Below are 26,689 nucleotides of genomic sequence, written 5' to 3'. Positions count from 1 at the left end.
CGTAAGATGCCCACCTGTCAGGTCTGCAGAGGATGTAAACTTTTCAACCCTTTTTACTGGAGACTTTTCAGACTCCGGTGGGTCAGCGTCCCCCCGCCAGGAGGAATATTGGTTTCTAACCAACAACTCTCCTCTGGGAGGGGTTTGTATCAATACCCCAGATGTCTGGAAAAGGGCTGGATTTACATGCAGGACTTTGATGTAGAGATGATCAATCTTTACTCGGTGGTTTCATTGACCCTAATTTGGTGTTTCATCAGCGGGCTGGGCTGCAGTAGGTAATGGAGGTTTTTACTTCCTTTGGTGGATAAGCCCACCGTGGTAAACCCCCATGTGCCCTCCTCCTGAACCCTGGGAGATCATTGATCACAATGTCCTGCATTTGATTTGTTTGCCTGCTCGTATTAGCAGTCAAAGCAGACCTTTCCGCAAACAAAACAACTGGAATAACTCACTCGGTGGAGGTTGTTTTTGAACTGCCGGTGAGTGTCTGGGGTTTGACCTTGATTTACCCAATTTGTTTGACTTCTGAAGTAACATTTTAACAGTTGGCAAGTACAGTCCAATTTCCAACTCATTGAGCCGCGTGCCAAGCAGGAGCGGATTCTTCCAGAAGCCACCTACTTGAATATATCAACACATCACGGACATGCCAAAATTTCAACTTCCACATACACTCAGTGCAGTATGTGTTTTTTTTTTCTGTTGTGTATTGGAGCTGTTCTGCCAAAACAGCTGGCTTTGCCTCTTCTTTGTGTTGTTTTCACTTCAAATGTCAGGAGACTTGAAATACGGTAGAGAGGAACTGACAGCTGCTGTTCCACTGTGCACAATATATTGTTTTCTAAGAAGAAATAGACTTCCCTTGATAATATGGGAGAGGTTTTTTAATATTTCCTTAATTTATTCACACTTACATTAATTAAAAGGAGTCGCTGTAATCAATTCAAATGCCTAACCGACATCTCCGTCTTCTAATATTGCATTTTGGAAAAGCGGTTGGTATATGAATGTGTCGGATGGTTTGAAGTGGATTTACTCGTCGTGCTAGTTGGTTTAATTGGTTCTCTAATGGGTTTGTCGATGAACCGTCAATTATTTTCTTTTTTTTTCTTCTTGAAATATCAGCCAGAATTCAGTGCTACAAAAGAGTTCAGTACTGTAGCATGATCTCTTTGTCTGTTGTGGACTCTCCACTGGTCTGTTTTTCTACAGCCTGGTTTTCTTTGTCCATGATTCCCATTCATTCCAGATAGGAGGTGACACCCTTCCCCAGGTGGAGTCTACAGGTATAATGGGTCTTGTTCATGAGTAAGGGAAGGTGGGCGGGTGAGATTGACAGACGGACCACAGCATCACCTTTGGTAAAGAGGATGCATCAGTGTTCTGCTGTGGTGAAGGAAGAGCTTAGCCAAATGACAAGGCTCTTGAATAACTAGTTGGTCGGTGTTCTTATGCTCAGTCATTGTTGTGATGTTTGGCTCTCTTTCGTAGAGATAAGGTGAGAAGCCTCAACTCCTGTACTGGTTCAAGTTGAGGCGCTACTCGTCTAGTTAAGTAGCTCGGGTCGCTTGTCTGGATGTCTTTTGGAGGCCTCCTCAGCAGGTGTTGCAGGCTCCTTTGTAATGCTCATGCCAATGTCTGTTTCATGGTACTAGATACCGTGGGAATTAGTTTAAAGTTCACCAATCCACAGTAATGTAAGTCAGAGTGCTTCATTATACTCAGTTGAAAAACAATATTGTGGTCACCCGAGTGGTTCTCTGGAACACATTTGAAAATCCCTTCCTGAACGTAGCGTTGCAGTTGTGGCTTATTTTCCTGCCAGATGTAGCAGAAAAAGTGCTAGTTGAAATAATGCTGTGCTTAATCAGGAGCTAACAGCTTGAAAAAAAAATCATTAGAAAAATAATAAAATAAACATTTTTACTATTCAGCACTAGTGTAAAATTCGCCTTGAAGTAGTATTTAGTATTTATCTGTGCTTTTGTATATTGTTTTTGAGTTGCGTGTGAGAAAAATCAGGATTAGCTGTCAACCTCAAATGTCTTGAAGGTCGCAATGTCAGAGTGAACTCACACCGTTAGCAAGCTTTTATCATCACTGCCGCCTGGTATCGTTGTGGTTGCTCATTTTAGCGATTAAACGTACCATAAAAACGGTAGCACACAAACACACACGCTCGGAGGTTGAGGTAGTGAGACACTAGATCTCTGGCTGCTCTGTTTGTGTCTAAGCCCCCTGAACACAGAGCGTGATTCAGACTCATTCTCCCACACACTTCTGCTTCATTGAGATACTATTAATTCCTCAAGAGCAAATATCCCGGCGCTGACAACCCATTCAACATTTTCTGTGACTTGTGTCGAGACATGTATTTTCAAATGCGGCTTAAATAAACGTTTCTAATGTCAAAAATGACTTGGAGAAAAAGTTGAACAACTTGGAAAAAAAGCTCTTACATACTTCCTAGTTCCCCTAAAATGGCTAACCAAATGACAGGATTTATTTTTTGAATCAATGAAAGACTAAAATAGCATGTTTGTTTTGTTTCACAAGTTTGCAAAGTGTTGCAAAGTGAACCATGACGCTCTCTTTTTTTTTCAACTTCTGTGGCTTCCGATGTCTTTTCCACTACTGGTTCACCCGGAAGTGGCATGTCCATATACGGACAGGGGGGAGTGGGGCGTGGCCGGACGGTGCCTAATATGGAGTTTCCACTTGCTCGGGTCGGAGCAAGTCCCGTGGATTTACAGTGAAGCTGCAATATTGACTCGAGATTTATCTATATTTTAACAACAGCGGCTTTAATGCGAGACTGGGAGGAAACAAAAGAACTCACGTGGAGGCTTTTGTTTGGCAGAAGTTGTCGCCACGTGGGCTGTCCACGTGGAAGCCTTCCCGAGTGTCAGAATCGGGGAAAGAGGGACCCAAACTCCCCGGACCGTCCTGGACAGTCCGGGCTCTGATCGTGGACTGGAGCAGCAGCGTCTCTCTCAGTAGTTTCCACTGACAGGCTGGCAAAGCGCGCTCTGTCCATATATGGTCATCTACGTCACGCAAATGTCCCAGCCCACTATATAACACCGGCACAGTGGAGTCCCCTATCCAGCTCCAATAGAGCAAGTAGAGCCGTCCTTGTGCAACCACCACAGACTCCACATTCCCCCACAAGCAGCCCACAGGCTTCCACTGTCATCAGATTCATAACAAGAGTCTGAGCAGGAGACAACCGCCGCTGCCGCGTCCTCCTTGGATACTCACTCCTCGGATCCGTCCCCTGTCCCACTTCTCAGAGGTGTTTGCTGTCACTTGTTGGATCCCCGCGTGTTGTCCTCCTCCATCAATGACGGACTGAAGATCAGTGCTATGACAGGGAAACTGGCGGACAAGCTCCCTCTTACCATGAGCAGTCTAATAAACACCATCCCCGAGAGTCTCTACCCAGAAGAGGACATCCCGACATCTATGAATATTTTCACCAGCACGGAGTCTATAAACCACTACTCGCAGATGAACACAGGTAAGGCTCGGACGCACTTTATTTTGGGCTCGCGAGTGTTTGGGTTGCGGCAACAGTTGTGTGGAGGCACCTGTTTGCGCTCCGGCTGCTGCGCGCGAAGAGCCGCGCGCCGACTCCTCGCTCTTAACAACCTCCGATGTTCATTCAAACCCGTCGACTTTAAACCGCACTCGCGTCATTATTCTCTATTCTGGACTCTTTGTTTTGTTTGTCGACGGCGTAATGTCCGTGATTTTCGGGCCCGTGAATGTCACACGGTGCGGCACTTGTTCCTGTTCCGAAAACTTTCCGTGACAATGACATATTTATAAAAAATAAATATGAATGTGGGTTATTCAGTCATCACCTCTTCCGATATTGCCTTTGTTTCAGAAAACGACGTGACTTTTAATGTACGATTGAAAGTGAAATTGCGGCGTGTAAATGAGACATATTTATTATCACGCGTGTCGACCGCAATAAAATACGTCAAATGTTGTTTTTTTTTAAACAATCCACACACAAGTTACACGCGGGGATAGTAAGTGGGCGTGCGTGACTCCATACATTGAAAACATAGAGGCGCAAGGGCCGTAAATATGTTGTCTTCAAATCCATATTTTGGATCATTTCAGCCGCCTACATGAGCGCCGTTGTCAAACATTGGCAACAAATCAATGAATAATTGTGCAGCTTCACCTCGTTAGGTCACCACACAGCCAAATTTCACGTTTCCAATTATATAATTCTATTGTTTATAAATCCGAGAGAAGTCAGGCACTCGCACCAGGGCGCAAGTTAATGCGCAAAACAAAAATATTGCCGTGTATTTATCAATTTAAATAGACGCATTTATGCACAACCGCGAGACTTTCTGTGTCCTCGGAGGAATTTAAAGATTTAAAACCACCGCGAATTTAACATCCGCATGCTGTTTGGTTTTAATAAACCGTATTAATGCAATAATATAAGACATGAGTAATAAATGCGATTATGTTTTCAATTCAGCCCTGCACCCAAAACATAAAGAATATCTCAACCCCTTCAATAATGTTTGTTTTTGCCATTCTGATTTTATTATAAGTTACAACATATTGAATGTCACAACAGGAAGTTGCCATAATATTAATAAATTTACTAAACATGTCAGAAGACATACATTAAAAAAAAAAAATCTAGCAGAGATTAGAAGCGAAACATTTTAAAACGCCCACGTACTTTCCTTTTCATACACACATTTGATTTGTGCAGATGTTTTTTGTTTTTTTTTTTTTACTTAAAATGTGTTTTGAATCCTTAAGCGTGAAAGATGAGGCGTCTGCCATATAATCCCCTCTGCTGTAAAGAAATCAGATCTTGCCATTGAGTTTGGCGGTCCTCCTAAAGAACACAATAAGTGGATCAAAGGGGGTGTTTGGGAGCTGATTTATGGGGGCTTGTGGGATCTGAGAGAGACACACCACTGTCTCAGGAGCTGCAGTCAGTCACCGAACTTACAGGTCTGACATGGCTCACTTTGCTGCTTCAACTCTATCCCACTTGTAGTCTTGCTGGCACATTATCACAAGGATTGAGAGTATGTGCCTCACTATGTCTGCCTTTTTATTCATTTCATTTGGATTTTTTTTCATGTAATTTGTGTTCTGTTCTGGCAGATAACATCATGGATCTGGGCATGGCTAATGAGAAAGCCTCTGCAGAAATCCAGTACGGATCCGGCTTCCAGGCGAACCGCAGCGGGCAGACCGTCACCTATCTGGGGAAGTTTGCCTTCGACACCCCTCCCTCGGGCGGCATCGGCGGCTCCGGCTGGTGCTCTGATAACAACATCATCAGTCTGGTCAGCGCAGGGATCCTGGGTGTTTCTCCATCACCCGGCACAGTGACCACGCAGACGTCCTCCTCTGCAGCAGGCATGGGCGGGCAGTCATCAGACATGGAGCAGGTGTACGGTCCGCCACTGCCTGCCTACTCCACCTGCAGCGACCTGTACCAGGATCAGGTCTCCTTCCACCACAGTCCGGCCACCACCACCACCCTGGCCTATCCGGGTAATGACTATCATTCCACGTCCAAAGCCTCCATGGATGGAAGCCTTTTTTCCATGATCCCTGACTACAACCTGTTCCATCATCAGGGCGATGTCGGTGTGATGGAGCACAAACCCTTTCAGACCATGGATCCAATCCGGGTCAACCCTCCACCCATCACACCTCTGGAGACCATCAGAGCCTTCAAAGACAAACAGCAGATTCACCCTGGGTTCATAGGCGGGCAGCAGCACCCGCCTCAACACCACCCACCCCCACAGACTCTCACCCTCAAACCCATCCGGCCTCGGAAGTACCCCAACCGGCCGAGCAAAACCCCGGTCCACGAGCGTCCGCACGCGTGTCCGGCAGAGAACTGCGACAGACGTTTCTCACGCTCAGACGAGCTCACACGTCACCTCCGCATCCACACGGGTCACAAGCCTTTCCAGTGCAGAATATGCATGCGCTCCTTCAGCCGGAGTGATCACCTGACCACACACATTCGCACACACACTGGCGAGAAGCCCTTCTCCTGTGAGTTCTGTGGGAGAAAGTTTGCCAGGAGTGATGAGAGGAAGAGACATGCAAAGGTTCACCTGAAACAGAAAGACAAGAAGCCCACGGACAAGGGCAGTGGGGCGACTGGGAGTCACAGCTCGCCCCCCAGCGCCTGTGGGGGGCCTGCGGTCGGAGCCTCATGACCATCACTGTGCCCGGTTGGACTGGACTCTCAGTTGGCCGCAGACAAAGAGACTTATGAAGACGGGACTATATCCACTATGCTATAGCAGGTGACTCTTTTTTTCCCTCTTTCACATCAGCACGCCTTCTCAGTCGAAAATTACAAGAGTGTCCGTTCATCTCAGCACATTCTGCCCAATCTCCGCTGTGTATCGATACATTTTTACCATGGATACAATTTTGTAAATTTGAAGTAAAATTGGAAAGGAGCCAGAGCCCATCAAACACACTGGGTGAGTGACTATGGGATGTATGCGTTGATGAACTAGGCTGTTTTAAAGTGCAATTGTTTATATTTGTGTACTGTCATAGACACATTATTAGTGGCACTCGACTGTCCTTTCTTGTTGTTCTTTTTTTTCTTAATAGTGTTGTGTTTTATTTTATATTTAAATGTTGTTCTCTCTAATGGAATGTGCTAAATGTGTCACGGATACACAGCCAACCTTTTTTTTTTTTCATGATGCCTGGTATTGCCAAACAGAGCAGCGAGATCAGCTTAGAACACGTTTAATATATTATCCGACTTGCCTGCTCTCACTGACAAAGTCTTAAGACGAATGAAGCGTCACAGTTCTTCAGGTGGCACAAATCAGTCTGCGCTTGTGTCACCATTTTAAAAAAGGAATCATTGTCTCACTTTTACACTGCTTCTTATTTATGTCTTCATATATATTTTTTTAGCTCTTTTATGCAATAGTTTCTTCTGAACGTTCCACAATAGTCCCCTCCATGAGCACTGACACAAATATGATGCTTTCTTCCTGAAAATGTTTTGACTCATCTTCCACTGTTTACCTCATGTAAACATTAACAGCTCATAACAAGAATCAAATATTTTGAACTATTACACATTTCTTGTATTAAAATTGGAGTGTGTTTTTTTTTTGCTGAGTTTTGATACAAATATATAGATGTGTACACACCTATATATTTGTGCAAAACAACCATCCATTGACTGAATGTTCACTGTGGCAAAGATTTATGTTTCCTTATGTGCAGTACAGTATTAGTACATCTCTTCCTTTAGTATGAGAAAACAATGACTGTTTAATTGATGTGGATTTTAACTCAATACAGCAACAATATAAAGCGTAACAGTTATACTTCAGACCCTGTATTTACACTAAGACTGGCACCAAGGTTTTTCCTTATTATTTATAACAGCCTTATTATATTACAAATAAATGAACAGACTTTCAGTTGTCCTGTGTCACATTTAGCAGTAAAAATAAGTAGTTTTCGAAGCTAGAGGCAGAATCCAATGCAATATCCCACCACATTCATGTGTTGTATTATGCTAACGTGTTAAAGTAACCTAATTGTCTGTGATTTTGAGTGTTCACAGCCTTGTCTTTGTTTAAAAGTGCAAGAGCCACTTAGTTGGAGGGGTGTGTTGAATGTGAGAAAATACACTTATATTTTATAGTAGACAGTATTCACAAAGCCTGGGAACAAATTAAGAAAAAAGGGTTTTGATAAAAACCTCTCTCTCCAGTAACAAGCCGCTTTCACTGCTCTGCCTCCTGGCAAGTGTCCACTTATTCTCCAGTTATTATGGCCTCAGAGAGCCATTTTTTTCCCAACTCATATGCACTTTTTCAGATTGTTTAAAGTTCACAGGCTTTTTATAGAGGAGTGTGAATAATTAGTTTGTGTTAAAATACATTCTGCTGTAAAGTCAGTCGTCAGTAGCTTGTTTGTCAGAGCTTATTCCCTCAAACTAAAACTGATGCTCAAGCATATGTTGGGTCACAGAACTCATTCCCTTTGTCACTTTAAGATCCCGTCACGAATATCGCTCCCTAAAAACACCCTGTAGCAGCTCATTTCATGTCGTCGGCACAATGGACTTGAGTATATGAGGTGATCAAAAAGATATTTATTTGAAATGTTTTATCGATGTTACAAAAATAATGTGATGTTATCCAATGATTATAAGATTGTTTTGAATATATTTTACCAAAAAAAAAAAGATTCCGTCTGTGTGCTTGTTTAGACACCTGCCGGTGAGAGTGGATGTCATGATCATGGTGTGTGGAAATCTGTGTTCCATGTTGTGTAAAGGAAAGACGGAGAGGAGGAGCGTGAGCCGACGTGCAAACACCAAACGCTGTTCATTCTTTATTTCAATTCATGAAGATTCTGGCTCTCTAAATGTCTGGAGATCACTATTCCTTCTCTGTAACATGTGAATCCTACATGTGTGTTATACTTTCTGGGAAACAGTCGCACCCCCCTTTTTTTAATATTGTTTTACCGCAAATAATGCAGTTTATATGTTGATGTGCAAAAGTGGGAGGGTGTAAACTCTGACATTGGAATTTGCCTCATCTTCCGTCTCTGCTCCATGTTGGACGAGAGCCAACATCAGCAGCCATCTTTGTGCCAAACTGGGTTGCAGGGTTGGCTGATCAAAAACAATACTCCACATGAGCAACAAATCATAAATGTGACCTCAGTCTGCTTGCAGTTGAAGGCAGCCTTCTGCCAATGTTTGTGTTGAACTGTTTGATTAAGTCTCTGTGAAGTCGGCCTTAGGCGCGGCGATATGATCGGACCGATGACAAATAATCGCAGGAAAGAATGCTCACTTATGAAGAGATTTCAATAACGTGTAGATATTACAGGCCACTGGACGACAGCGCGTGGCTTCAGGGATCTTGTGCTCATCGACGGTAACACGGCGGTGTTTACTTGGAGTTGATACACACTGTTTTCTGTTACGTTGTGTTTCCTTTTTATTACAGTATATCCTCACGTTTGCATGTGCACGGAGATGTTCCAAAGTGCTGCCCTCAAATACTGCGGGTGGTGCTCATTTCTTTATTATGCATGAAAATAAAAAATCACAGTGAAAGAGGGATAATAAACGGGACAACAACAATCGAGGACGAGCAATTGGAGGAGCACTCTGGGATTAACTGTTTTGTTGGCTTTTTTTTTAAAAACAATGGGTCTTGTTTCAACTGTTGTGGATGTCTTTGGACTATTTCATGTTTTTATTACCTTATAATAAGGTCCTTTTATGATGAGCTGAATATTGGAAATGGACTTTACTATATCCTTGTGATGGGGAGGTGTCCTCCTCTGTTTACCTGGCACTTCATTTTGTCGTAATGCAATTGTTTTTGTTATTTCTATGTAAGTACTTGAATAAAGAAAAATATCACTTGCCTCTGGTTCAAGCGTCTTGAATCGCGGGGGTCACTTCTCCGGACACTGCGAGTATTTGTCATGTGCATGAGCTCACGCTCGAGACTCCACTTCCTGTTTGACACTGGGACGAGACTCGCTCTGAGGAATGAGGTGCACGGAAGAAAACAAAACTACCTAATGAAAAAGGAATAAAGGTTCACTCAAAATGAGCTGGTATGTATAGCAACAAAGCGGGGAGACGTGAGAGCAGAGTGGGACTCTTAATCCCACATGTTCGCGACAGATGGTTAAGTGACTGGGCTCCGGCTACTTCCTGGTAGCGCTACACAAACTGGCGTTTAACTCCGTTTTAAGTCGCTAAACTAGCAGATTTAAAGCTTAATATTCATCGAAGTTGTTTTAACGTGTATAATATTTGAGGACGTCTGTAAATGAAGTGTGTAGTGGCGTAAAATGACGGTCGGCTGTAGGAAAACACTGTACATCGATCGAAGACGAGTAGGTTAGCGACCATCAGCATTGCTGAATTGTGTTGTCATAAATGGAATCTTAAGTGTGTCGTTACTGGTTGTGAGTTTGGTCGTATTTGGCTTAACTGTGTCTTTGTGTCGTCCGTAGCTCGAGCATCTGTTGATATTGTCAGGCTCTTGTGGGTTAGCATTAGCTCCGGTACACAATGTTTATCCGTGTTTTTGTGGACAATTTAGAAATAAATGAATATCTGTTGTTTTTCAAATACATAGTTCGTGTAGTTTTATGCCCTGAATAATCGTTCCGTCATAATCTGACTGAAGAAATTATGCAGTTCAGTCAAAAAGTTGAAACGGCTACCTCAAGGGTGGACATCGAGATCTCGCGAGACTAGATGAGCATGATCAGCCGAGTACAGTACAGTTTACTGTAAAAGCAATATTCTGTTATCATATATTTAATTTATTTGTGGTGTGATTTTATTTTTGCCATTTTATATGAGTGGAGTGCTTAAGACATTTGGTCAGTCTTTAGTAACCTGATCTTCATGTACAGTAAAAAAAAGTAAAGTAAAAAAAAATAAACAAAAAAAATGTATATATATATATATATATATATATTTGTCTTGACCGCACCCTGCATTTTTTTATTATACAATATCATGTCACTTAAGAGTAGTGTAACATCAAAATATTACATTTTAAATGTTTGTATCACACAAGTCGGGGTTGGCATGCGGCTCTTCAGCCTCCTGGTTACCCCCTAGTGATAGTTGCGACTGATAGCTTTGACATCTGTTTTAACGTCACACACACAGGATTGATCAGTTTCTGCCTTTATTTAACCACAAACACAAACTCACTCTGTATTGACTGGAGACCTCCAATGTTAAAGAAAGTGTAAGCCTCCACTGGGCCACAACCGTAGCGTCAGTGTACTACTATAAGTGTACTACTTATTTTTGAATCCCTGTTTGGTGCACTATTTCAACTGTGGTAGACATACTGACCAGTTTCTGAAACAAAGGAAGTCTCTCGTGCTTCACTTTTCATATCATAGAAATGTGTTTTGGTCTGTTTTATGGTGTTGCAGGTTCAATATTTCTAGTAGTTCAGAGGCTCCTTATCTCAATGTTGAGTATAATGCGAGACGCTTGTATTCTTTTCTGTACTTGCAAAGGTTTAACTTTTTCTCTTTTTCTCATAGTGTGCGCATTGTTTTTGGTCTGATTTATATTCAGCTGCGTGTTGTACATTTTTCTTTCATGTCCTCTCATTTGTCTCCGAAGTCTGTGTATGGAACGAAAATTTACTTGGCTCATTACTGACTTCCAACTGCACTTGTCTGAAGTCAACCAATCCCACATTTTTTGTGCATTTTATCGATTTGGATTTTCAGAGTCTGTGCCAAACTACTGGTGATTTTAACAGTCCTATGGATTGTAATTCTTTCATCATGAACTTTCCTCCTGTAGGTGTTTGAAAGCAGTGCCTTGTGTGAAGAGCTCCTAACCGTTCTAACAATGCGCAGATATGTTAGGACTGCTCACCCTCAACCGTCCAAGACCACATGGAATGTATAGTATTGATCGATTTTACAGCCCCACAGCGATGGTGCCTGACCTCACGCAAGTTCTCTAAGAAGACAAGCAAAGTCCCTCTAAACTTGCACGCATTTCCCTGCAGGGTATCTCGCAACACATTAATGCTAGCCGCGCCTCTCCCATTCTGGCTTCATGCAGAAATAGTTGAGTTTAAAAACTGTGTTTGTACTGCAAGGAATAATTACCCCTCAAAAATTTGAATTCCTCAAGTGCTTATTATGGGGTAATTAGTAAGTTCCGACTGTAGATCAGCGTCTTGTAGTGTCCTATATGCTTAGTTGCAAAAAAAAAAAAACCCTGTAAGTGTGCGTAGCTGCAATTGCAATATTGTGCTACAAATTCCCAGCCAATGAGATCAGTATGAATTGATTACCATGATCAGTGAGTTATCTTTAGGTGTACGTTTTCACCGTTGTTTTCGTAAAAGGTGGTATAACACGTTCCGACATCGTATTCAGCATCGGTTGTGTATCACTGCATCACAATCGCTCCAGCACACGTTAAAATCTGCTGAAAAAAACCTGTTTAAATAAACTGCCAGAGAAGTTTTATAATCAAAGGGGTGACTTCTTCTATAACAGATATCTCGAAAAATGAGAAGCACAGCACATTACATCAGAACTACGTGGAGCTTGAAGCAGTCTACATATATCGATGACTAAAAGTTATTTTTAAAGTACTTTAAAATGTTTGGCTGTTATAAATGTACTGTATGACTCAGTATATTTACAATCCTTCCTAATTTGAAGTTTATTTCTGTTTCGTTTTTACATATTTGTCTTTTGTGTTTTATGAAAAAAAAGTCTTTGCTCCTGAAATAAGTGATAAGAGACTGATAAGAGTCATATCGCCCAGGCCTACTAGAGAACTGAAGCTAAATAGTTCAGAGTATGCGACAAGATACGCTGTCGGAGCAGGAGGAGTCGGGGAGCGAGATTTTTGCCAATAGAAGCGACATTTTTTTTTAGCTGTATTATGTAGCTAATGAATGAATGAAATTTAAAAAGCTATGAGTTAGTTTTGTAAAGGATTGTTTAAAGTTCGCAACTTCTGCGGTTTCCCAGAATCCCATCAATCACCATATCCATGCCGCGAGTGAGGCGACTAGCGAGGTGTGGATAACTATGAGATGACACTGGTAAACAAATGTGGTGGCCAAGCTACGATTGCGAAAGTGTCGAGAATTCAGCCGTGCAGAAACACCCTTTTCATGGAAGCCAGTGTGATGGCACTACGAGTTGGGCATTATATAGGCACTAATAATTGGACATTTAGGGCGTCCTGCTGAGTTCTCAGGACACCCAAGCGCCCTCCTAGCTAAAAGTCTGTTCTTTGTTTCCTTTATGATTTATCGATACAGAGCCTTATGAATCAAAGTCAAATCGATCTTGAACATTGACCATGATGCCAGCCCTAGTGATGGCTGTTGGGTTCAGGCTTTTAGCTAGGAGGGCATCTGGGCCTCTTCAAAACATGAAAAAATGGACACCTGATTCTGGACTGTAGCCGGCAGATTACTCTGGTATATGGCAGCATCTGGCAGCCAAGCTACGGTCAAGAATCGGGTGTCCATTTTTTCATGTTTTGAAGACGGCCTCCTTGCTAAAAGCCTGGTTGGGTTAATGCATTGTATTGACTACAACAGAAGGTACTGTATTCATCACATCCTATTTCAAGTCTCATGATCTGTCTACGTATACATTGGTGCTTTAAACAGTTCTGGTTGTGTTGGTTTTTGTACCCACATCATTTACCTCCACTGTCGAGTGCTGGAAATTGTAAATGGGCCTTAAAATAGTGCTTGAATTTGACATCGGAAATGTGTACAGTGGTGCGCTATTTTACTCTAACATGAAAGATATTTTCTAATAGCAATGGCTTGTATTCTGAACACTAAATTATAGTACTGGTGAGAGCTGTAATCACAATTTAACTACTTTTTGATGGTGTAGACATTCACTAAATATGAAGTTAAGCTCAAAGACTTGGCTCACAAAATCCTGACTGAAACCAGAGAATGTAAAAGGGCGTGAAATCGCCGCATAATGCCTTTCATTTAGAAACATGACATTCTAATCAGCTTTTTTTTATTACGCTTTACACATTCTTGGTGTCAATTTCCAAGTTGAATAGGATGGAGCTAGCAACATGGCGTCATTCGGTTCAGGCAGATAGTCAATAGTTGGCAAGCGACGTCTCTACCATCACGCACTGCCAAAGACGAGGTCAAGTGTGGTGGGCATCCGCGGTGAAAAGAGCCCTTTATGGACAGTGCTGAATGATGCATTCCAGTATGGCCTGCACACTTGCTGCTGTGACGTGAGAGCCCTGACTTTGGGGTCATCTTCAGAACAATCCCACTTCCCAACTTCTTCAACCAGAGCTCTGTGTTCTGCAGAACTTCATAGATCCAATGATGCACAGTCCCTCTAATGGTTTACACATTTTCAGTCGGGTAAAAAGCAATTGGTCCTTGCAGCTGATGCATAATGTGTCCCGGAGAGAGAAGACTGTTGTGTCATTGTTCTTGCCTACGTGCTGGACGGGTTCTCGTGACGTGAACACTATTTCAGCGGAAATGTAATGGCAAAGTTGAGTAGATAATGGAGGTCACAGGGCAGTTGCCTGTAAAAGCTCATTTTCTCTGTATTTTAATTTTGCTGCCAATAGACAAGTGTTTTACAGCTTCTTTTTATCATTTTTAAAACCAAATTTACAATTACTTAATTGTCCAGCTTAGGAAGGTTCATAAATTGGTTTACATTACGAGGCATTCTCAGTGAAACTGTATTTTATGTTTTCATCTTTGTTGGAAATGGATGTGGAAAAACAGAAGACTGTTGTGACAACAGTGGTAGATTGATGGCTGTGTGAATGACACCATGCTTATTGTGAAATAAATCGATAACATTCCATAACAGCTCACTGGATGTGGTGGAGCGATTGGTGCACTTTTGTTGAACAACCAAGACGGGGAGCGAATGACATGACAAAAATGTATCTGGATGGATGCCTTGTCATGGAAGACAGAAACTACGATCTGCTCTGAAGCTGATGATGTTGTCAGAGGCAAGATTGTATTTTAACATCTAATAAATAGTGAATTTGGACAAAAACTAAGTTATTGCACTTGATTTGAAGTCTTATTAAATATAAGCGTGCTTGGTGTGCCTCGCAGTAAAACATGAACCCACCTCCACAAGTCTGTTCGTCTTCAAGCCTTTATTGCTTCCTGACAGATGTTCTGCGTTCAATGTCTGGGAGAAAATAGGTGGACCAAAATGCAGTTACATTCCACGAAGTAAATGAAATTATACTTTAAATTCAAATTAAGTAGCGTTCAGATGTTTATTGTGACTTTTTGTATTGGTTTGGTTCATCCAAACAACGTCCACGACTGACCATGTACCAAGTACTTAATGAAATATGACTTTTTGGCATAGCAATGAAACCCAGACATGTGTAAATGTTTTAATTTGAATTCACGTTCCTAAATGAACACAATAATGATGATGCCTATGTATTCTCCTGCAGTCTTTGACCTTCCCAGATCTTCCTGTAAGAAGATTGAGTCCGGACCTTTGCCATGTTCACAAGGCTAGAGACTTACCAGTGTTTCTAAACGTGACAGCTCTTACCGAAATATTCCTGTGTGAAGAAACGTTGGAACGGATTCTCACTGCTTCATTTTCCCTCTCGGCCTCTCTCTCTTTCTCTGTCTTTGCCCAGCACACTTCTCTTGGTGCGGTTGCCAGTTCTCATGAGCGGTTATTGAGAGTGGCCACTTTCCTTTGGCTCTTTGCACAAGTGGCTTTTTTGTAAATCCATAACATGAGATTGTTCTTTAGCGTTTTTTTTGAGCGAGCAAATGTGGAATTTGGTGCCTAACAAGGAAAATCCATCGTAATGTGGTGCAACCTAAACCGAGTCTGATGTCACTGAGCTGCGGAGTCTGTCATGGTTGGTTAAAAGAGGTAGTAAAAGAGAACATTGACTTTAAACACACTGGACATTGAAGCATTAATGACAGTTTGGAGCACTTGAGTGTTTAAAGTGACCTTCTCTTTTGCTGACGGAGTTCATTGCCAAGCCTGGTGCAAGGCTGATATTGTTTTTTTAAGTGAGTGTTTTCCAAATTCGAAATTGAAAATCTATTTGACTGCTGATTATTAGTGAGGAAAATCCAACTCCAGATGCCTCTGAGTAAAATATGAAAATGAATACACGTTTTGATGGCATAGCTAATGTGACGTCTTGACCAAGCCTGGGGTTGTGTTTTTGCGGCCATGTGGACTTTCAGTGCAGGCTAATGTGAGAGCCAACATGATGTGTGTATGTGCCTTTAAATTGTGTTTTGCCTGCGCCCTAAAAGCTTTACCAGTTTTCCATGTTCAACCCTGTGGTGTAAGTCTGACTTGGGTACTGAAGGGCAGATTCCCTTCTACTTATAATGAAAAATTGTGCTGGCAAAGGTGTTTGTCATCTCAAACAAGCTGTATGATATTTGCCGTGACAGTTAAGTGTTGAGTATGATCCTGTGCCGTCTTCACCGGACCATTGTCTGCAAAAAGAGCTTAGCCAAATGAATTATTCCTTCCTACCCTTGAAATGAGTTTGAGGTCCAGCCGTGGTCAGACTATTCCCTCGAATCCCTCTGTTGTGGTTGGCTATTAGATGCAAAATAAATAAATAAATAAAACATCATTCTTTATTGGGAACAGTATGATACAATTCGGATTTGGCCCCCGGTACTCGGGTTGAATGCACTGTATGTTTATGTTCTAGTCTAGAGAGAGGTAAGACTATAGGCAACTTGTTGCTGTCAGAGCATTAGTTCTGAATAGACAAAACTAGAAATGTTACATTTGTGGCGACGTCATGCTCCACAGTTTAACTGACGTCTATTTTAAAGCTCCTCTGACGAAGATCCCCTTTGCACATACTTGTTTCAGAGTTGTGTCATTAGTAAGGGAGTTTCATTATGGAAATTTACCACCCCTAGCGCAGTTGTGAGAGAGTGTTTTGGCCTAGATATGACAACCAACCCGCACACTTTCAATCAAAGCAAGGTGAGTCACATAAAAGAAATCTGAGTAATATTTTCCATCTTGGCTCACCCTGGTGATGACATAGAAGTGATAACTGCCGTCGCTTCTCTTTGGTACATAATCTTTTCATTCTGAAAAATTTCAAATAGTGAATACACATGAGTTATAATTATCATTTGTGAGCTAGGTGGCACCTGGGAAAGCCCTTTTTGAAAGCACACTGTTGCTCTGTAACCCACAGCTGGGATCTCTTTCTTGCAGCGTGTTTAATAATTCTAGGTCAATTCTCGTATTCGACCATGCTGGGTTTTGATCGAGCTGCCATCAAGATCTTCTCCACACATCTGTACCATTCTGTCGTTGCACAACGAGCCCTACATCACACCCTCCTTTTTTTCCACCTCATTAGTCTACACACCTTTCTTTTGACGCAGCTGCTGCCTCACCCTGCCTGTCAGCAGCAACTGTCCATCATGAAGCCAAGATTTCAGGCTATTAGTACCATATCAATGACAAGTTACAGCCAAGCACACTGGCAAAGCAGTGTTTGCTCTTTCATGGCTTCGCGAAGCACTCTGATGCGCAGCAGCAACTTATTAGGGCTGAGGTAGGCCAAGTTTGGAAACAGGGATAAAAGAGTGTTTTAACTAAGAGGGAATGTTACTTTTCTTGAATCAAAGCCTGGTTGTCGGCGTGCTTCTCTTTCAGGTGTGGAGGAAAAGTTTTTCTCTTTGGGAAATGTATGTTTTAATTCCCTGTCATGTCTAGTTTGGGTAGCAGGCTGCAGCACAGGTGAAATATTGGCTTGGAAAGCAATGTCCTGACACTGCTTTGCACGTAGACATTCACCAAATGAGCCGCCACAAATGATGTAACAATATTACACCCATTGCAGTGGAAACAAGACGGCAGGAATGTCAACAGTCCAACAAAAGAGCAGCTACCAGTACCAAACACAGCCAAAACACTCTCACTACATTTTGTCCAAGAAATCAGTTGATATATGTACTGTACAATAATTACAGTAGTTTCATAATGCATAATGCACGAGGAAGTGCAGGTGGACTGATGAAGAAAAAAATCTTACCAGAAAGGCTTGGACTTTTTGTCGCTCAGTTTGCACAAAAATGGTTTGTGCTTGGCTACAGCACTTCCATTTTCATGCATTGAAAAGAGGAATACAACTGCATTAATATCTACCCCTTTTGATCTATTTTCTTTTTCCATATGGATTGTGGACTTAAGATTACACACTGTTTTCCCTGCGTAAGAGGAGTTTTCCACTATTTTTGTCAACATGTCATGAAGCATGACCCGCAGTTTCGGAGTTTCCTCTTGAGGAGGAGTCCGTCTTTTAGTTATGACCTTTAAGGAGGTCCATTCAGGATGCAGCCCCCACAGAGATACCGCCTATGCTGGGGAAGTCCAAGTGTTTATTTCAGGGTTCGTATAGGTGCTTGAAATCCTTTCGAGTGCTTGAATTTCTGATGAAGTGCTTCAACGTGCTCGAAAATTGTGATTGTTTTTCACCGATGACAATTAACTGCCCGACCGAATGGTTCGCTGAGTTTTCACATTGAAACACTTAAACCATTTCTCTAATTCACACGCCAGATGGGGTGTTTCTCAGGTACAGGATCCATGACTGACTACAGTTTCTTTCATTTTCCTCTTTTTCCCTTGTCAAAGCCCTCCATGATTGGTCAAAATGTTCCATCAGTGAGCCAAAGGGATGGCTGACGCGATGTAGTTGGGTGTGCACAGGAGACATGAGCCAGAGAGTGACAGTCTGTTGCGCCGCTGGCCAGGTCAAGAAAGTGAGAAAAAGATACCAGTTATGTGAAAAAGCCATCCTCACCCAGTCCATCACATGTTTGAGAGAGTGAGCGACTTATTCCTGTCATTTAGTTATTATGATGTTTCTTTCTGGATTTTTCCTTTAAAAACGCACCAATAACCACCATCATCTTGTCCACTTTTGCAATGTGTTATGTGGTATCTGCTTGTTTCGATGACTCCGCTTTGTTTTACTGGTTGATTCTGAACACATGGCGGCTCTCTTTTAAGCTGTGGCGGTGCACCACGATTGTTTACATGTAGCAGAAACCCTGTACTACTGCAAACAATTCTGATTGTCTCTGTTTTTGTACACATGTGATTTACCTCTACTGTATTACTGGAAAAGTGTGACAATGAAACCTCAAAGTGCTGGAAAAGTGCTTGAATTTGACCTGACGTTTGGCATAATTTCAATGTCCAATGACTTCAATGACTTTCTGAGAGCTAATGCTTGTGTCAGATCGTATAGATTTAGTGAGCCTCATCCCAGGTGGTTATTTTTGACAGTACAGTGTGGTGTCTTTTTGGGAGATAGATATTTAGCGAAAATATGTATTTTGTCTGACTTATTTTTGCCATTTCAGACGTAATTGTCTTTCAGTATGAATCCTGTGCTTGTTGCTTTGATCCACCATCTCACTCAGTTGCGTGTAACTCTCTTATCTTTTCATTTCAGGATTCCCTTCAAGATTGGTCAGCCCAAGAAGCAGATCGTCTCTAAAACTGTAAGTCCATCCAACAAAGATTGCTCGACAGGATCAAGCGTTATTGAGCCTTGTATGAAACCTTTGCCTATCAGTTTGATGTCCCATAAGACGTGACAGTTAGTCTAAATAATGCCCCGTCAGACGTCATTTAGTCTGAGCCATGTGAGGGGGCAGAGGTGGTTACCTTGAAGTGACTGTGAGTGGGCGATCTCTTTACCGGAGCAAACCACTTCCTCTGTAATAGATTTGTGGCCACAGGTCGCTTCCTGTGCCATCCTAGGCAGAGACCAGGGAGTGGGCTTGAAGTGGACCGTTTAGATGAGACATTGGTGACAGAGCGTCAACTGCCTCCCTCAATGTTTTGGCCCCTGTGTTTACATTGTGCGCCACATGTCAGGAGTCAGTGATGCCTCTGTAACCAGCTTGAGATATTTCCAGATGTGAAAAATCTGTATTAGAAATAACCAATTCAACGTCTTCAGTGTAAGAAGTCAAATGATTTTCTTGTTTTTATTAACCTTTGTTTTCTAGGTTGAAAGAGACTTTGAGCGAGAATATGACAAACTCCAAAAGTAAGTTCATATTTTTTATATTACATTTTGTGTGTTTGTTTAGCTCCCCCCTCCTGAAGGTCACATTCAGGTTTTCTGCAGAAAGTTTCAATTAGGAAGAAAGCTAATAAAGCCGGTGACAAAGTGTGGTTGTGGTGTGTGAGAGAGAGCGAATGAAGGCTATGCTGTTTAAGTACTGCGCCTGAGACATACAAAGTTTCATCCTCCCATTACACTCTTACAAGACAAAATGCAACAATCCCAGAGTGATGACAAAATGTGTTTGTGGTGTTTCCTGGTTACGTGACCTGTGTAAGGTCACCAAGAGTGATGGTATTTTCAAGTTATACAACAAGTATTGTCTTGTTGCAGTATACCACCCCTAAATAATCCACTTCCACATTATTCTTAGCTGTTGGATTTGTTCTACTCCAAACCATCTCTCTGCTCTGGTGCAGGCTTTTAGCTAGGATTTACCATCTGACATCCCACCAATAACAGCACTGTTCCATGCCCTGTCGACCCATCAAATGTGAGTCGTGAAATGTATATAACCCTGAGATTTCACCTAAAAACAAATATGGTGCCCACAATTGCAAAGCCTTGGGTCCACGAAGGCATGACAGTCTGTCGATCTAATTCAATGAAATTACTGAGGAGAAACACCCTTTTCATGGGAACCAGTTTGATAGCGCTGCGATGAGCGTGCGATAAAATAGGGCGTCTTGCTGTAAAAACAAGGCGTCCCATATCATATTTTTCAGTTTAAGACCCTGATGCCCCTCTAGCTAAAAGCCTGCTATGGTGTCTAAATACTTAATTACTTATTATTTCAGACATCCTGCTATAGCTCAGTATTCTCTCCGAGAATCTGACAGAGAGCAGAGGTTTCCTCCATGAGCTCGGCTCAACCGGAGCAAGATCCTGCTGTAGCTCCCTTGTTGACATTTTAGAGTTTTCAGACTTCTTTTAGCATCTTGTGGTCTGCTCTTCAGTTGAACTTGCTTGGGCGTTTGGCCAGTTGTTTTGAATGTCCTCCACTTGAGGACAGATTTCCAGACAACGGAATGATTGGCTCCAAATTCTATTGGGCTCTTTTTAAAATCCCACTGTGGCAGTCTCATGAGCTGCTATAGACTTCTTTCCAAAGGCCACAGAATCTGGCTATCCTTGCTGCCTCAAGGGTCAGAAGACATTTGAATCTAACTAGAGATTGCTGAGTAGACCTTTTGTAATAGTGGGATTTACCTGGTTTTGACCATTTTAATCCAGTCAATATAGGTACACCCTGGTTTATTTTTTTCACTGTTCATACAAAAAAATGTGGGAAAAAATCAGTCAAGTTGTCATTCATGGTGTCCTCACCTTTTGAGCAATCGGGATTCTTTTACATCAAGTGTGGCAAAGGTGGGAGAAACTCCCGGAGGGCCCGTCAAAGTCTGTGGGTGAACCGTGACTTTCTACCTGCTTGAGTAGGAGGGTCCTTCATTAGTAAGGTGTGGCGTCAACAGACCTTATAGATGAGTCAGTGCTGCAGACACGCACAGACTTCTGTACTTCTCCTAAGAAACCCATATCAACAACATCTTGATTTTTTTCTATGATAACTGCATCCTTGGTAACTCGGTTAAAACATTTTTTGCAACCATTGTCAAAGGTTAAAAAGTCATTCCATTTCTAATATTATTTTATTCTCTTTTTTGCCATCTGGATTTTCAGAAATTATATAATGCATTGAAATGAACACCTCTTTCATTCAAGTCTGAACCTTTTGATAATTGTTCACAAATTGCATATTTTCACGTGTCTTATAGTGAAGACTCGTATTTTCTAATTCTTTTTTCCTTCTGGCATATTCTGTATTACTTTTTTTTAACATTTTATTTGCCAAAAACTCTGCAGTACATGAAAACCACAGAGGCATGTCTTTTTTCCCTAGTTTTTCATTTTCACAAGTCATTTTATCACTCACGATATGAGTGAAAGGCTACAAGTGGTTATCTTCATGTCAGGCCTGGCAGAACAGTTTGCTGCAGCTGGTCCCAGGGTCCACCGTATTAGCACCTTTATGTGGCTGACTTGTTGTGATGCAACAATTGAATTTACATGGAAATGGAAACCCGGCTGGTTTCTTTGAAAATGCTGAAATGTTTGCTGTCATGTCACTGTCAGCACCACATTTAATCTGAATATGGGCTAAAGACATAATAAAATGAAATGCCCCTTTTCGGATCTGAAAGTTCAGTGATGCTCGAATATAAGGTTGCAGGAGTAATTCTGACTTATAAAAAATGAACTCACTTATGTTATATATATTTGTGACGCAGTAAACATAAGTGTTGCCCAACCAACGCCTAGTTTTTTAAAGTCCAATGTTTTCGTGATATAACTGGAATAAGAAGCCGATCAACATATATTTACTCACCACCCGTTCTGGAGACTTAATTTATAATGGAAACGGCTGCCCTGGCATTTGCTGCAAATAGAAAAGCCCATTTCTAAATATCTGAAAATGAGCTTTAATTACTTTGGAGGATGTCTGATGCAGCTTATTATGAGACCCAGTCCTATCTAATTGGTGAGAAGGGTACAAGAAGTAACTGTGGAGATTGTTTTGACAGAGTGCCATTTTCTTGTGGTTTAAACAATAAGGAGACAAGTTGCGTCAGTCACTGAACACGACATTTGTGGAGCAGCCTCCATCTGGTCTCTGGTGATTTTCTTTTAATTCGAAAGATGTGTCATGCAGTTTGTCATCATGGAGTTGTAGTGTTTCGATAGTCAATATCTTTCACCTAAACAATCTTAATCCCATCTTTGATGTTTGAGACATTTTCCAACCAATGATCATTCCTGTTTTATGACATGACTCAGCCTTCAGCCCTGACTTCAACTTTTCCCTATTAATTTCTACTATATCAGTACAAGCTGTATCTGGACTCTTTGTTTAGAATCTGCACACTTGTTTAGCTTTTTTTATTTGAAAGCTTGGTGCCTTTAAACTATTTGTGTCAGGTTCAATCATTTAAATATACCTTTTTATACTGGTCGAATGTTATTTTGACTACTACGTCTACATTCTACTCTGCAGCTACTCCATAACTTTTATTTTCCCTCTTTATCCCAAAGTTATGGAGGCATTTCTTTAAAACCTGCTCTTCATTCTTATGAATTTTTATGATAACTGGTATTCATTTCAACTTCTATTGTCCTTATTATGCAGAGAACGTACCTATAAATTAAGTTTATCATGATTATTTTCTTTTGCAATTTCAGATCACTGTTATTGGTTGTTTGGAAAAGCAGCGTTAGAACCCCCCCTCCTCCACTCCCCTCCATTGGCGTGTTCAGGAGGAGTGATATGACAGTGATCTCGGGGGAGATTGTAAACCCCTCACTTGTCTTAATTGATATAATGAATGGCGTGTGTTTTCTGCCTCCGGAGTCTGGTAATTGCCATTTTAACACCCATCTATGTAATCTGTGCTGCGGAATGACTGAAGACATTAACGCGTCTGAGTCTAAATGTAGACGACGATAAGAATTATTCCTCGTTTTTTTGTAATTAGCCAACGGATGTCATCGCTTAACATTTTATGTGGAGTCAGTGGGATGTGTAATTCCTTCGTGATTCATTGTTTGTGATGTTTAAATTTTACTTTTTGCTGCTCATTTCGCCCCTCCTTCGTCCGTGTGGACATATTCAGTACAGCTGTAATCAATTATCGGTTTTATTATTGTTGTCTTCATGCTTCATCTGTTTTTTTTTTTTTTTTTTTTTACGAATGTCACTGTAACTTCAAGCAAGAAGCTAATTCAGAATGTTTCTGTTCTGTTGCAGGCTGGAGGATCAGACGAAAAAACTTCACAAGGACATGAAGAAAAGCACAGAGGCTGATTTAGGTTTGTTCCACCATTAAACCATCATGCTTGGGCCTGTTTCATTGATCAATCCTTACGCTACTGTTGCTTGGCTAGGAACACATTTTCTTTCTTTGCTTTATTTGATCAGCGGCGAGCGAGTGTAGGCCCCCACCACTTTGTCTTTCTCATTGGCTTTTCTGATCTATTACACTTTGGGGTTTTTCTCTGGAATTGCAATATCTTGTTGTGGCTCTCACACTTAATGTATTTGATCTGCTGCTTGAACTGCTTACATGTTGATATTGGAGGGGTTTTGGAAAGTAGCAGCAGACATGGCCTCTGGTAAGTAGACGTTATAGTGGTGGAGAAGCATGGACGCTTCCAGGAGTGAGGTGGATTTCCTCTTCTCTCCTCGCTGAGCTTCAATATTGATCCCTGCCTCGGCTTGCCAGTTGTCTGAAAGAGGTTGTCTATGAGTGACAGTCTGGTGACCTCTCCAGGCTGTTGACCTTGGATTTAATCATGATAATTCTGACCTGAAAATACAAAATTCCAAATCAGAGGAGGTCAAATTGGGTAATTTTCTTTGTTCTGAAATTGAGAGGAATGCAGAATCTCTGCACCTGGGTAATTGATTTGTTTAAAATGAACCACTGTAGAATCCCACAGCAGTGTGAAAAAAAAAAAAAAAAATTCAGACGACCGTTCCAGATCTTGAGGAAGCCCATTTTCACCATAGCCTCTGCTGTCAGCTTTCGTCTCCTCAGTGAAGCTCATTTTCTTTGACAGTGAAGCCATAATCTGGTGTGCGCTCTGTGTCTAAACAAAATGGCATGGGTGCAGATTAACGGTAATTGGTGCTGTCAGTGTAGAAACGTTGCTGAGATTCGTGGTGCTCTGGTGAATATTCAACACGGCAGCACGGTGCACCACCCCCTCATCATTTCAACAATGGGGGCACCAGTGTGCCGTTCTACTTTTCCTTTTTGCTCTTCAGTTCTTTGCTCCCAAAATCACTTTTGTTCACCTTCACTTCAACACACATGCAAAGCAGATCAAAAACAGCGGCCGGTGTTGTGTAACAATCAAACAAATCTAATACCTGTGACCGAATGAATTATTTTTATTCCAGCCATGTCCAAGGCTGCTGTGAAGATCTCTGCCGACCTGCTCAGCAACCCACTCTGTGAACAGGACCAAGCCTTTAATGAGTCCATGATGGCTTTGGATAAAGCCATGAAGCGGATGGATGCGTACAACCAAGAAAAGGTCTGTTAACTCTCCTCACGTTAGGTCGGTCTGTTAACTCTCCTCACGTTAGGTCAGTCTGTTAACTCTCCTCAAGTTAGGTCGGTCTGTTAACTCTCCTCACGTTAGGTCGGTCTGTTAACTCTCCTCACGTTAGGTCGGTCTGTTAACTCTCCTCAAGTTAGGTCGGTCTGTTAACTCTCCTCATGTCATGTCATGCGAGAAGAACATGATCAATTCCGTAGTTTGCTCTGTTTCGTTGAACAAACCATTTTTTTTCATTGTTTACCAACCCCAGTCCTGCATTTACATGACAATAATTATTTTGCCTTTGCTAACTGTCGCTAACTGGGTAACTTGTAGCCTTAATAGTTAAGCTTCTTTTACAGTTTAAATAACCACTTTCATTTGGGAGTGTTACAGCCTGGTGGATGATTTACTTAATAGATATGAAATGAGCTTATAATATCAACACTCATCTGTTATGTAAAACGTAACAACAAATTTTATGTTTGTCCTGTACTTCCATTTTTATTTGTTAGTTTTCAAATAAAGTCTCTTTCATGACAAACACCTGATCGTCTAAATTAAAATACATTCACTCATGTTCAGATCAAAGCACTGAAACACAAACACTGACACTGCCTGCTGAAAAGAGCCAAATAGTTTCACAAAATATATGACTGGATTACTTGATGTGTAGAATGTAGTTTGTAAGGGAGTTTAAGCCTCAAAATGTTGGGTAGGTTTGAGCCCTGATCAATATTTTTGAATATAAATGAAAAATAATAATCGATTGTATATTTTTGCTTTCTTCTTGGCAATGGATGTTTTTGTCCTTAGTGGCTCAACACTCGATGCTTCACTCAGATTAGCTGTTGACCCTCAGATAACAACTTTATTCATTTGATTTTCTTTCTTGATGTAAAGAAGATACATAAGTTCATTTTGACTGTTTTTGACGCCTCACTCCAAGTCGCTCATCGTAGTGTGGCAGCAAGAAACGGGTAAAGAAACTTCACCACCAGGCATCTGTATTGTTAAAACAGTGTGTCAAGTATTGGATATTTCTCCTGTGTTGTCAGTCCTCTGGCACATGTTTGGTTTTGTTTGCATATTACAATGCTTTGTTTATTTTGGGACTGTTGCTTTTTCTGCTTTTATCCTGGTATGTGTCTTGTCCAGGGGCGAAATGGTAGAAAGCCGACGTTTCTTGTCAGAACTGTGAACGATCCAAAACACTCTGATTTTCACAGCTGTACTTTGTGAAAATCTGTTTGGCTGTCAGGCTTCTTCAGATTATTTTCTGGGTGCACTTCAGCTTTTGATTAGAATCATTGCCACAGGTAGCTAATATGAATCATAGTGGCACCACATGTGTGGATCCTCAAGGCAATGTGTTTTGAAAGGTAGATTTTTAAAGAAAGAAAAGCCACTTGAGAATGTGGAAGATCACACACCAACACATACCACCATTGACTTTCTTCCATCTGTTATGTTTTCTTGAGTCACTCTGTCTCTGCTTTTTTGTTTTGTTTTTTTCAATTGTGTGTCTCAAAATATCATCTTTCTTTCCAAACTTTGTTGTTGGGTGAAGTGATAGTTTAGTCAGTATGGTGAAGAAAATGAACCTTTTTTTCTCTCCGAGTGGATATTTGTTGATGCCTGTGGAAAAATGAAGCGGCACAGTGATTCTTTTTATGAGCACTAACAAATAGTTTTATTTCTTGACTCTAACCTAAGCTTTGACATTCTGTAAGATGGGTAGAGTTTTATTTAATTGAGTGATGGTCTCACCGACTGACTGGGTTTACAAGTCTGTGCACGACTACGACTGAGTGATGACCCTGGCCTCATCGTGTTTTTGTTTCTTTCATTGGCGTATCACAAACTTCTCGCTAGCTGAAGTCGTTGTTTACATCA

At 41.5% G+C, this 26,689-nt stretch overlaps 2 protein-coding genes across 3 annotated transcripts in view; both read left to right on the top strand.

The window, feature by feature from the left end:
- Positions 1-3,362: 3,362 nt before the first annotated feature.
- egr3 (early growth response 3) lies at positions 3,363-9,452 on the top strand. 2 transcript variants are annotated; one of them, XM_053871975.1, is made up of 2 exons: positions 3,363-3,523; positions 5,158-9,452. In XM_053871975.1, the coding sequence occupies exons 1-2, from the start codon at positions 3,370-3,372 to the stop codon at positions 6,234-6,236; spliced, it is 1,233 nt and encodes a 410-aa protein (XP_053727950.1). In that variant the 5' UTR covers positions 3,363-3,369; the 3' UTR covers positions 6,237-9,452. The 2 variants fall into 2 exon arrangements, with proteins under 2 accessions (XP_053727950.1, XP_053727952.1); XM_053871977.1 differs by having other exon boundaries at positions 3,379-5,078.
- Positions 9,453-9,511: 59 nt separating this feature from the next.
- Positions 9,512-26,689, top strand: part of bin3 (bridging integrator 3) — a 31,805-nt gene continuing 14,627 nt past the window's right edge. Inside the window, exons 1-5 of the mRNA XM_053871978.1 lie at positions 9,512-9,648; positions 19,073-19,121; positions 19,635-19,675; positions 23,496-23,557; positions 24,651-24,787. Coding sequence (XP_053727953.1) covers positions 9,641-9,648; positions 19,073-19,121; positions 19,635-19,675; positions 23,496-23,557; positions 24,651-24,787 — 297 coding nt within the window. The 5' untranslated portion in view covers positions 9,512-9,640. The remainder of the gene's footprint in view (positions 9,649-19,072; positions 19,122-19,634; positions 19,676-23,495; positions 23,558-24,650; positions 24,788-26,689) is intronic.

The sequence above is a fragment of the Synchiropus splendidus genome, chromosome 7 (assembly GCF_027744825.2).
Source record: "Synchiropus splendidus isolate RoL2022-P1 chromosome 7, RoL_Sspl_1.0, whole genome shotgun sequence".
In the NCBI taxonomy this organism is placed as follows: Eukaryota; Metazoa; Chordata; class Actinopteri; order Syngnathiformes; family Callionymidae; genus Synchiropus; species Synchiropus splendidus.
The sequence above is the reverse complement of the archived record's forward strand: the minus strand, read 5'-3'. Positions and strand labels throughout refer to the sequence as shown.